The sequence below is a fragment of the Scomber scombrus genome, chromosome 1, assembly GCF_963691925.1.
Source record: "Scomber scombrus chromosome 1, fScoSco1.1, whole genome shotgun sequence".
Classification (NCBI taxonomy): domain Eukaryota; kingdom Metazoa; phylum Chordata; class Actinopteri; order Scombriformes; family Scombridae; genus Scomber; species Scomber scombrus.
In genome coordinates, this window is record NC_084970.1 from 11,330,304 (window position 1) to 11,342,704 (window position 12,401).

At 36.9% G+C, this 12,401-nt stretch overlaps 1 protein-coding gene across 15 annotated transcripts in view; it reads right to left on the reverse strand.

Moving 5' to 3' along the window:
• celf6 (CUGBP Elav-like family member 6) overlaps window positions 1–12,401 on the reverse strand; it is a 141,848-nt gene that overhangs the window by 17,610 nt on the left and 111,837 nt on the right. For all 15 annotated transcript variants that reach the window (XM_062420477.1, XM_062420468.1, XM_062420523.1 and 12 more), the window contains one exon: window positions 11,610–11,689. In XM_062420477.1, the coding sequence (XP_062276461.1) occupies window positions 11,610–11,689 (80 nt within the window). The remainder of the gene's footprint in view (window positions 1–11,609; window positions 11,690–12,401) is intronic.

Sequence of the window (12,401 nt, forward strand, 5' to 3'; positions counted from 1 at the left end):
AATGTAAACATATTATATTGATTGAGTCAACAAGATATTTTGAGCAGAAGGTAAATATCATGATTATAATCAAATTTATGTAAGAGGCCTGTCATAATTGTGCATGATCAGTGTGCAACATGATTATCCTTTGGCTCATGGCCCTCTGCTTATTAAATTATGACCCTTGTGCTTTACATGCTAAAAAGTTTGGTCTCTACTGAGGACAACAACCACACACAAAGTTAATCCAGCTCTACCACTTATTTCCATCCCTCACAACTTCAATGTAATGCAAAATGAGGCGGCATCAAAAAGATGTGTAAATTACATCTGGCTTCCTGGACACTATGTGACTGCCAGGAAATGTCCGTAAATATTTATTGCGGAACATCAGTGAAGTGTGTGAAGGTGCAAATGTCTGCCAAAAAAAGTGTGTGCTCATGTGTGTGTCCAGCTGTGCAGTACTGCACATTCCAATATACTGGCAGGGAGATTCTTCGTAATTCATCATTTCTTTTCCTTAGGCTTTTTTTTTTGGTGGCCTGTTCAAGCCTGACACAAGCATATCCAATTTGTAATTAAATGCTGTTTGACAAGAGTTACAGGTTTAGTGGCTTCTTTCTTCTAGTAAACAAATCGACACAAACTAATGCTATTTCATGCATTACGTAAGTACTGTATGTCAAACTGGGCCAACACTCAATTAGAGTCCTTAGGGGCCTGTCGTACAGGAATATGCACTGCAACAACAAAGAATAGTGGTATGTGGACTGGAATATATGGAAGACCACAACTCCCTAAAAGTTGGAAGACATCCGATCAACAGATATTATTTGCTGCATGGTGAGGAGGACTGTTCGCCATCAATCTGAAGCAGCAGCAGCAGGAGTTACAGACAGCAGCTGATCGGTAAGAGTCTTCAAAATTAAAACACTTCATCCTTACTACCACCACACAAACTATTTTTTGTAGTGAAATTATTGACACCGATCTCTGGCTGCTCAGACATGTGTTCTGCTAACATATTACGGTAGCTAGTGGTCTGTTAGCTAACAGAAATCCATACTTAATCTGTCTGTGCATAAACTGAAACAGCTTAATGTTACAAATCTAATTTGTCAACATGCTTTATATCTTCTGCGTTAACAGAGCATGTGAAAGTACTGTTACATGTGTTTAGAGTGTGTCCCCCTGTCTAACTAAGCACTGTTTGTAAAAACATCACACTATTTTTTTTCTCTCTGTAACTTAATAATTAATTCCACTATTATTAGGTCTGATATAGTTGGTAAAATGAGGCACAGAAGAATGTAGTCTAACAACAAATTGTGAAATCACTGTGTTCTAAGATGTTGTTTTTATTATTGTATTGAATCTAGCCCTGAAGCTTACAACAACTTAGGCTCAGACTCACTTAAAGTGGACCAGCAAGAGCAGTCACCCACTCTGTTATGGAAGCTGCTCAGAGCAGAGTTTCTCTAGCCCCGGTCCATGGACCTGTGCTGGTCCTTGGCATACCATTGACATAGGGCCTAATTTGGTGGAAAATCCGTGTGGGAGCATACGGTTGTGGGAACCCCTTCTCATTTTAGTGACAATCTCATATATGGATGGTTAATTAAAAAGAAATCACTGTCAGTAAAAACGGTGCTCTTTAAATTTCTGCATGTATCTTAATACCGATTCCTTTCTTCACCTGTTTCTACTCCTGACAGGTGTCAACCACTCCTGCTGATGAGTCAAGTCTCTCCTCATCTTACCAGATCTCACTGCACTAAATTAAAAATCCACAGATAAAGCCAATTTTGTCAGCTCTTGTAGCAGTTGTTCTTATTATTCTATGTGCTTGTTTTTAGACATTTTATATTTATATTTATTTGGCTGAACCACAAGCACCTAAGCAGTCATCTGCTGAGATCTGTTCTTATTTACTAACTCAGCCAAACAATGCTGTCTCTGCTGTGTAAGTTTTCTTAGATTTCACAGAGAAAATAGTATTTTAAGGTGAGTCATCAGGACAACCTTAACCTGAGATCCTGTGCACAACCAAATAGGTTCTCTTGATGGAGATGGAGATTTTATCACCACCATGGCTGTCTGGAGACTAGAGTCTGTTCAAAAGGTATTGCTCATTTCCTTTGCATTCTTCTTACATGCATTTTCCCAATAATCGCAAAGATTGTTAGTAAGAAGTCTTCAAACATTTTTTTAGCGTAGGTAATTTAATTATTTTTAGGTCTAACCTGTTCTAAAAAACTCACTTACATGTTTGAAAGTCTTAAAAACGTGTTTTGATCAAAGCTTGGCTATTACACGGAGAGTAACAGTAAAACATTTTTTGTTTTTCTGTCATCTGCATTAGCTGTCATTTGAATTGCTGAAGAATACGAGGGGGCAGTGGGGGTATCAAAGTGAAGTCACCAGGCTCCTAACCTGCAAGGATCCAAAGCCTTTTGGCCTAGCAGACTTGTGATGCAAAGTGGACTGAGGTGGGCTTTTGAACTCTACAGACAATTGCATATCCACAAACACAGTTTTGAAGACTCTATTGACATCTGCCTACCTAGTGGCCTAACATCTCTCAAAGTTAAATATATATGTTAAGATTAACAACGACAAGTTAATAATTCTCATTGGATGGCGGCAGCGGCAGCGGCAGCGGTAGCGTAAGTCGCGTGTCTCCTTAACCCTCTAAGAATTGAAAATGGTGCTGTGATTTAGCTTCACTTGCGCCCATGTCCGACTCGATAGTGGAAGACGAATCCAAGTTGATTTTACGCTCGGGCGCAGTGGTAAATAAAATCATTGCAACAAAGAAACCTGCAAACAAAAGCTCCACCAAACAATTTGCAGCGGTCACTTCCCACATGGCGGACCAGAAGGACTTAAAAGATCTGCTGCTTGATATGAAACTTTCACTTTCAAAAGAAATTAATGACTTCAGAATGGACTTCAAGGTCTTTCGGGATGAAACGGTGAAAGATATAAAGATAATGATGGCGCAAATGACGGAATTACGTGTCGATCAAGAAAAAACAAGCGGCAGATTGGAGCAGGTGGAGCACCGGGTCGGTGAGCTACATGACACAGAAATATTGCACCATGAATCAATCAAATACTTGGTGGACAAAGTTTCGGCGCTGGAAGAGCGCACAGATTACCTGGAAAATAAATCCAGGCAAAATAGTGTGCGTATCTTCAATATAGAGGAGAAAAGTGAAGGGGATAATATGACTGCCTTTCTCAAAAAACTGTTCAATGAGGTGCTTAATATACCTGGCGATTTTAATATTGTCAGGGCGCATCGTGTGTACAGAGAAGGCAGTGATCATGCCAGACCAATAATTGCCACCTTCTTGGACTTTGAAACAAAAAAAAATATATTACATGTGGCATGGAGGAAGAAGGAATTAATCTATAAAGGGAAGCGCATCTTCATTGATCACGACTTCTCCCCACGGGTGAAACAGCAGAGAGCCCAGTACAGACCTATCAGGGATCAACTTAAAGCCAGGAATATAAAATCGCATATCCTGGCCCCGGCTAAACTGAAGGTGTTTAATGAAGATGGAAGCTCGCAGATCTACGGAAACGCACAGTCGGCAGCCAAGGAACTCTTGGAGCGAGGACTTCTCTCCACGGCCCCAGAACTCCAGGAACCTGCACACCCAGGGGCGCACAGCGGGCGGCAGCAACGATGGGAGAGGAGCAAAAAACAAGGGGCTAATCGGAGTGTGCATGATCTGGTACAAGAGGCAGAGAAGAACCTTGTGCAACGTGAGTGATGAACAATCTAACAAAGACTTGAGTGACTTGAATTGGATGTGAACTTTCCGACGTGCAGAGTTGAGACGCTCTCGCTCTCTCTCTCGCTCTCTCGCTCTCTCTCTCTCTCTCTCTCTCTCTCTCTCTCTCTCTCTCTCTCTCTCTCTCTCTCTCTCTCTCTCTCTCTCTCTCTCTCTCTCTCTCTCTCTCTCTTCCCCCCCCCCTTTTCCTCTGTCCTTATTAGATTTGATTTATTAGGTTATTGTTTGTTCTATTTTTTTCTATTGCTGGTTTTTTTTTTCTCTCTCTCCTTTTTTTATTTTATTTTTTAGGACTGGGGGGGTGGGGTGGTTCGGGCGGGACATGAGTCAGTGTGTGTGGGATTGGGAGTGGGGGACTGGGAGGGTTGGGGTTGGGAGAGGTGGGGGGGGGGGCTGCTTATGTAGCTGGGTTTTGATTGTTTTTTTGGTTTTTTTTTTGTTTTGTTTTTTTTTCCGGCTGGATTGACATTATTAACCCTTGGGGGGCATTAATTTTTAGCCCCAACTCAGTGCCAATAGTGTACTAGTGATTTTTTTTGTTTTTCCACCATTAGACATTGATCTAGTAGGAGGGTTATAGGATGGCGCTTATGCTACCTGTGGAGGAATGATTAGGGAATACAGGCTGGTGTTTTTGTTTTTGTCTATGTATGTTATATGTATGTTAGTTAATGTCTTTTATGTTGGATGTATGAATTCAGGCTCCACTTTGGCTTACAATGGGTCCTTTTTGTTTTTGTTTGTCTCTGTTCTTTTACCAAATTAAAGTATGACAAGTTGTAGTATCGGAATTGCCACCTACAACTGTAATGGTTTAGCGAATTTCCCCAAAAGAAATGAAATTTTTACTTGGCTGCAAGATAAAGAAAATGTTAAAATTTTCTGTTTGCAAGAGACGCACTCTCAGCCAGAAAATGAATCTCAGTGGAGATCAGAATGGAATGGGCCTATACATTTTTGTCATGGCCTTAGTAATAGAAGAGGTGTTATGATTTTAATTAAAAAGGAAGTACAGCACACAGTTCATTCAGTTTTAACTGATAAAGTGGGAAGATGGATTATGTTAGATTTAACGGTAGACAGTCTACGTATAAACATTATGAATATATATGCTCCTAATGAGGATAATCCATGTTTTTTTGAAGAAATACATAATGTTCTATCCGCTCAAGAAAATAATCAAAATATCATAGTTGGTGACTATAACACAGTGTTAGACGTAAGTAAAGATCGTACAGGTATGCATACATTTAATTATCATCCTCAAGCACTGATAGAAATTAAAGAACTTATAGCATCTTTAGATTTGGTGGATATCTGGAGGTTTCAGAATCCAGATTCTATTAGATATTCTTGGCGGAGAGGACAACAAGCTAGTCGCATTGATTATTTCCTCATCTCCTTTTCCCTACTACCCATGGTCTCTAAATGTAACATTGGTGACCGCTTTAGATCTGATCATGTAATTATCACACTCCAGGTCACCACAGCAAAGTATCCACGTGGGCGTGGCTACTGGAAATTTAACCAGTCTTGTTTAATTGACCCAATCTTTGTTGAAAAAACTAAAGAATTTATTGAGTATTTTTTTGAAGTTAATGAAAATTCCTCTAATCCGCATAATGTTTGGGAAGCATTTAAGTGTGCTTTTAGAGGTCACGCTATTAAGATAGGTTCTTGGAAACAAAAAATGTACTTGATGAGGGAGAAGACCTTAATTGGTCAAATAAATGAGCTGAATAGTAAATTGGATGAAATACAACAACCTTCATCTGAAATGATTTGTTTAGTTAAGGAAAAACAATTGGAACTGGAAAACCTATATTCTGAGCGTGTCAATGGTATCATTAATAGAGCAAGGGCCAACTGGATGGAAAAAGGTGAGAAATGTACTGCCCATTTTCTGAGGTTAAATCAAAGCAATGCAGTTAAGAAAAATATAATGAAGTTATATACGACGGATGGGGTTTCACTTATGGCGCCACAGGACATATTGCGTGAAGAGGTAGATTACTTCAGAACAATATTTTCTTTGGAAAAGGAGCCAGAGCCACTCGGTGGCCAGAATGTTAATATATTTTTTCCACATGCTTGTGATTATGCACTTTCGGTACATCAACAACAAAGTTGTGAAGGTGCAATTTCAGAAGAAGAACTGTTAGACGCTATTAATTCCTTTTCCTCTGGTAAATCACCAGGGATTGATGGAATTCCTATTGAGTTTTATAAAGTATTTTTTGAAGAAATTAAAAAACCTCTGTTAGAATCTTTTAATTTTTCCTATAATCTAGGATTTTTGTCTGAGACACAAAAAGAGGGCATCATTACGTTATTATTAAAGCAGGATTCACAAGGAAATTATAAAGATCCGGGATATTTAAAAAATTGGAGACCTTTGACACTTCTCTGCGTTGATACCCGAATATTATCAAAATGTATCGCATTAAGAATAAAAAGAATAATTGATCAAATAATTAAATACGACCAAACAGGTTTTATTAAAGGGCGTTTCATTGGTGATAATATACGGCATCTCCTTGACACTATAGAATATTATGATCAAGAGAAAAAACCTGGACTTTTATTTATTGCTGATTTTGAAAAAGCCTTCGATAAAGTAAGATGGGACTTTATCCAGAAAACACTTTGCTTTTTTAATTTCGGGGTAAGCCTTGTAAAATGGGTGAAGGTGTTATATAATTCACCAACTAGTCGAATAATTAATAATGGACATCTATCTAACCCCTTTACCCTTTCTAGAGGAGTTCGCCAGGGGTGTCCACTGTCTCCATATTTATTTTTATTTAGTATTGAAATCTTAGCCAATCGAATTCGAAATAATCATTGTATTGTAGGTTTAAAACCATATGATCTCGAAGCAAAAATAACTTTATATGCAGATGATGCCATCTTTTTTCTGCATCCAGAAAAAAGCTCCTTACACGCTTTGATTGAGGATTTAAAACTGTTTGCCAGATTATCTGGATTAGAGCCTAATTTTGAGAAATGTACTATCATGAGGATAGGCACATTAAGAGGAACAGATTTCAGTTTACAATGCCCTGCTCCAGTTAAATGGAGTAACGGCGCCATTGATGTACTTGGCATTCATATTCCTGAAAATCCGAAAGATCTAGTCAAAATAAATTATGAACGAAAAATAGAGAAAATAGAAAAAAGTATTGCAACCGTGGAGAGGAAATATTTTGTCCCTACAAGGAAGAGTAATATTAATTAATACGTTGGTAATTCCCCAGTTTATTTATTTGATCATGACACTTCCCTCTCCGGAAGCATCCTTGTTTAAATTTATTGAACAAAAAATGTTTAAATTCCTTTGGAACAATAAACCTGACAAGATTAAAAGACAGTATGTATATAACTCCTATGCAAATGGTGGATTAAATTTGAAGAACATTATAGCCATGGATCTAGCCTTGAAAGCATCTTGGGTTAACAAAATCTACCACAATACTCATTGGAGAATAAGCCGAACGTTAGCTACAGTATACACGTTTTTTGAGTGTAAATTGTTTCCTTTTTTTCAGTTGATGCCGCAACATGTGGACTGGCTACTAAAAGAACCACTGGGTAACCTTTCGCCATTTTTTAAAGATGCAGTCAAAGCTTGGTTAAGTTTCCAGTACTATCCCCCAAATTCATTAAACGAGATCCAGTATCAAATAATATGGATGAATTCTTCATTGTTAATTAATGGAAAACCTTTCTTATGGAAGCATTTCCAGAGTAAAGGAATTATTTTTATAAATGATCTTCTTGATAATGCAGGTAACTTTCTTTCATATGAACAGTTTAATAAAAAATATGGACAATTATGTGACAGTTATAATTTTAATCAACTGCTTTCTACAGTGCCATTAAATTGGAGGAGGAAATTAAAAAATTCTAGCAACAATCAGCAGGTTAGTGCCCCAGTTCAAAAATCTCTTAAATGGTTAACAAAAATTAAGATAAATAAAATGATGTATAATTTTTTCTTATTTAGCAGATGTCTGTCTCTGTTTCCACACGCAGCCTGCTCCTTTTGGGAAGATGAGTTTAACACTTTGATTCCCTGGAAAGATTATTTTAGGTCCATTTACACAAGAACAATTGATTCATATTCTAGAATTTTTCAAATTAAGATTTTCTATAGAATTACCGCCACAAATAAACAATTAAATATTTTTAATATTAACCACTCTCCATTATGTAAATTTTGCAATGAAGAAGTGGAGGATCAGTTACACTTATTTTTTTATTGTACACATGTAGTCAGATTTTGGTTAGACATTCAAAAGTGGCTAAGACCCAAAAATATTCACTTCGAATTTACACCATTAAATATTTTGTTGGGAGTACTGGAGATAAACTGCCCACAGATTGTGAACACCATCATCCTTTTGGGGAAAATATTTATTTTTAAGACCCAAACAAAAACACTTCTGAATTTGGCTTTTTTTAGAAATAAAGTGCGATGCCAATTTCTTTTGGAAAAAATTATCGCATCCAATCAAGACAAGATAGAAATGCATAACAAAAAATGGGAAAAACTTACTTTTGAATGAAGGTATACTAAGTAGTTACTGTTGATATAATTTTAGTAGTTTCACATCCTTTTTTTGTTGTTGTTGTTGTTGTTGTTGTTGTAGTGTTTTGTGTGTTTGTCTTCTGTCGGTTTGTGTATTGGTCAGTGTATTGTCGGTTTATACATTGTATATGCCTGTTCCCATTAAAAAGAAGAAAAAAAAAAAAAAAAAAAAAAAAAAAAAAAAAAGATTAACAACGACTGTTTTGTCTCAAGGAAATTACATTGTCTAGTATATTGTTAAGTTCAGTGATTTGATATTTTTTACTTTTAGTGGGCTTTTAATGTTGTATTTATAATATTTGATAATGTTTGTAATATACATTTGAAAACATTGCTACTAAATGATTTTAGAGGATAGAAAAGTGCATGTGGTCCTGAATCCATGGTAGAATGTTTTCAGAAATTATAAGAACCGGAAACACTGAAAAGAAAACATCCTTATTGACTGTGTTAAGTTGATTCCCATGCAGCCCAAACATTTTTCTGCTGTCGCTACTTCACATCAAAAGCTTCTTACTGGTATACCACTGTGTGGCTTTTGTTGTGAGCATGTACTGGAAATGTAAAACTGACTGCACTTGTACTATAGGTCAGTACATATTGGTCTACACAGCAAAATGTTTTGTGCTCTTTTTATTTTGCAAAGGAGGATTGATTAAAGAGGAAATGGCCACAGTGTGCTGGTAGATGAAGAGCAGCAGGCTATAGGCTCTTATACTCTTATACTAATTTGTGTGAACCAATAATCATCTAATATGTCACTGATGGGAAACATCTTATTTTGTTCTGCTGTCCAGCCCAAGGGGAAACCACTTGCAGCACTTCACTTTTCAGCATGGTTATTCCTGCCATATGGAAGAAGTCCATTAGATTTCTGTAAACATGGTATGCACAATCCCTGCGCAAAATGAAAATAAGTAAATATGCTTGTTTCTGTTCAGTGGTTAGCAATAAATAATTGCCAAGAGTTTGAATAGATGGATATATAAAATCCAGGCTGTGAATAGTACATTTATAAACGTTAACACATTAACAGGGAGGCTGATAAACTGCAAGTGTCCCACAATATTACCAAGGGCTTACTGCTGAAATATCAGAAAGCAGTTAAGGAAGCGAAAGCAGTTTATTAATCTGACCTCATTTTGAAGATCCATCCGAACTCCAGGGTGCTTTTCAATATTATTGACTTACTTGTTAACCTCCTTCTAGTCACTGTAATGAAGCCTCACTTGATAAGTGTTTTAAATGCTTAATATTCTTCAGCAAAAAATTGAACTGTCACTGTTAATAATTTGGCTGTGATGAGCCTGTTTCAAGTAATTCCTCCCATGTTGCTGGAAGATGATGTGACTCGTATGAAACCCTTTACCTGTACCTTTCTATATTACAGAAAATTTAGCAGTCATGCCCGTACTTTATCTACCATCAATAGCATGTTGCCCTTTGTTTAATGGATTTTTTTTTTTAAACAAACAAAGGGTTGCTCTTACTCAGTTTAGCAAATGTTTAGCCTTCGTAGAAGTTAGAGCTGGTTTCAGTTTTCAATCCAACACTGTATGATATTCATGCATGATTATACATGATCACATCAATAACAATCAAAAGTTTCACTGTTATGCTGATGACACATTTATATCTTGATGTAAGAAATTCAAGCACCAACTGTCCAGCCATTCTTATTAATTTCCTAAACAGCATACAGCGTACAGTGTCTAAGGTTAATTACACTATCTTTCTAGGCCCACTACTGACAGACACATCTTCCAATGTGACTAATCGCTAATTTCACACTGATTTCAGTTTTCCGGAAAAGGGTTCAAATGTGTTGTTCAAACTCTTAACTTTTAACAGAAGACCATTTCCCCACTTAAAAAGAATATTTGCATCCATTGGTTAAAAGTGAAGAAAATTGGTCATCTGTACTTTGATTTGACTGTTTTGTGGCAACTTCCTCATGGCTTATTCACAGTCCAAATGATGCAAATTGACTACTAGATTTGGGACAACTTGTCTAAAAATACATATGGACATTTCAAGATTTCTTGATGCCATTTTAACCATATCATTTAACTTACATTGTAAAAATGTGACCTTACTTACTTACAACTTGACATAAATAAGGATAACACATTGTCTAGACCTAATAATATAAATAAAGTTAATGCAAGTCAGTTGTGGCAACAAACCAAGACAGTCGTTCAGTAGGTAATCTTTAGCCCTGATTCATTAGAAAGTGAGTGTTTTTCTCCAGCTGTGAACTTCTGTCCAGAATTTACACAGTGCATGTGTTAACTAAATGTCCAACTATCTGTTCAGTTGTTCAACTAATTAAAACATTTGTTCAGAAACATTGTTAGCTTAATTTCAGCCACATTCAAACCAGAATCCACTGAATCGTGTCTGGATGTGGCTTTAGAAGAAGCAAAAGCTCTGTTTGGGCTCTGCAGCTGGTTTTCTCAACTTCTACATTTTGCCTCATGTGTACAATATCATCTTATACTATCCCTACACTTTATATGCATGGCTTTATTTTTCTTTATATTTCACTCTATGACTCCAGTTCAAACCTTTATACATAAATAACATCATATTGACATAGGCAGCATGATGTCTCCTGAGGACACATTCAAGGATTCATGTGCGGTGCAAAGCAATCATATCTTTATAAGACTGTGAATGTAAACACTCGCTATCTGTCTGCTGAGAAGGTAGTGTGAATAGTTGGAGAAGGAAATGGATATTGAGTAAAAAAAAACAGAGATATAGAGCTTGCAGCTGCGTGCTGAAAGGTGGTGGATGCTGGCTATGGGAATCTTTTGTGTGCGATAAGACAGCGAAAAATGTATGTGAGACTTAGGATTGTTTGGGTACTTTGAAATGAGACACTGTAATATATATATATATTTATATATATTTATATTGTGTTATCTTTTCTGTGTTTGTATGTTTTTGTCCTCTGTGATACTCTTTGGACTGTATGTCTCTGAAAACATAGTCAGTATTGAATTTCAAAAAGAGGCATACACACTCCAGTGGATGTATGCATGTGAAAGACATGTTGAAAACTTAAAGGGAAAACATGGCCTGCAGAAAACACCCAGGCAGTCTTTGGAGTTAATTTTATCTCAGACTACCTCAACCGTTGCAGCTACTTCAAAATAACTAGTATTGGTATTAAAGTTAGTTTTGTTTTTACATTTTATGAGTGTGTTTCAAAGTGTGTTACTTACAGGCATGGTCTGTCCACCATGTAAGCTGTTGATGGCGGCCTGTGCTTCTGCGTGGCTGGAGAATTTGACAAAGGCACAGCCTGTATAAAAAAAGAGAGAGACAAAAAGAGGGGAGGGGCACAACATCAGGGAAATGGCCTTGAATATTGGGGGAAAACACCATTCATTACCATTGTTTTCATGTTATCTGATTTGTAAATATATTGTGCCATTTGTGTGTTCAGCGCATAACTCTGAATAAATCAGTCTAATTGTAGTGATGGCATTAGCTGTGTGGAACATCCTGTCCCTCGCCCATTTCTAATTCCACCCCCTCCACTTTGGAGCATGGAGCCAAGGCATTTACTATCCTGACTTGTTTGTGATTATTAATCTGTTTAATATTTACACATTGTGATTTGTGTGCAGTCACTCATGAAAGAGATTATGATGACAAAGGCATAGTATTATAATCTGCCTATCTAACCAAATCTTTGCTCACATATAATTTCAGATGTGTGTATGTGGGGGGACTTCGCTGAGGGGGCATTCAAATTATCTTAAATCTGTTGTGTAGTTAGTTCTCAGAAGGAAAAAATCAATGTCAGTCAATGTTCTGGAGCTTCACGGCATTAATATTTCAAATGACATTAAAAGTGATTCAAGTAGATAATAATAATGCACAATATATGTTTGGGAGGCTCACATATCCTAACCACATGATTAAATAGTGTCTCCTTGTGTAGGTACTATAACATCAAGAGAAAGCTGGTGAACTGAAATACAGTGGAACTGAAATGTGGTAATTTTCCA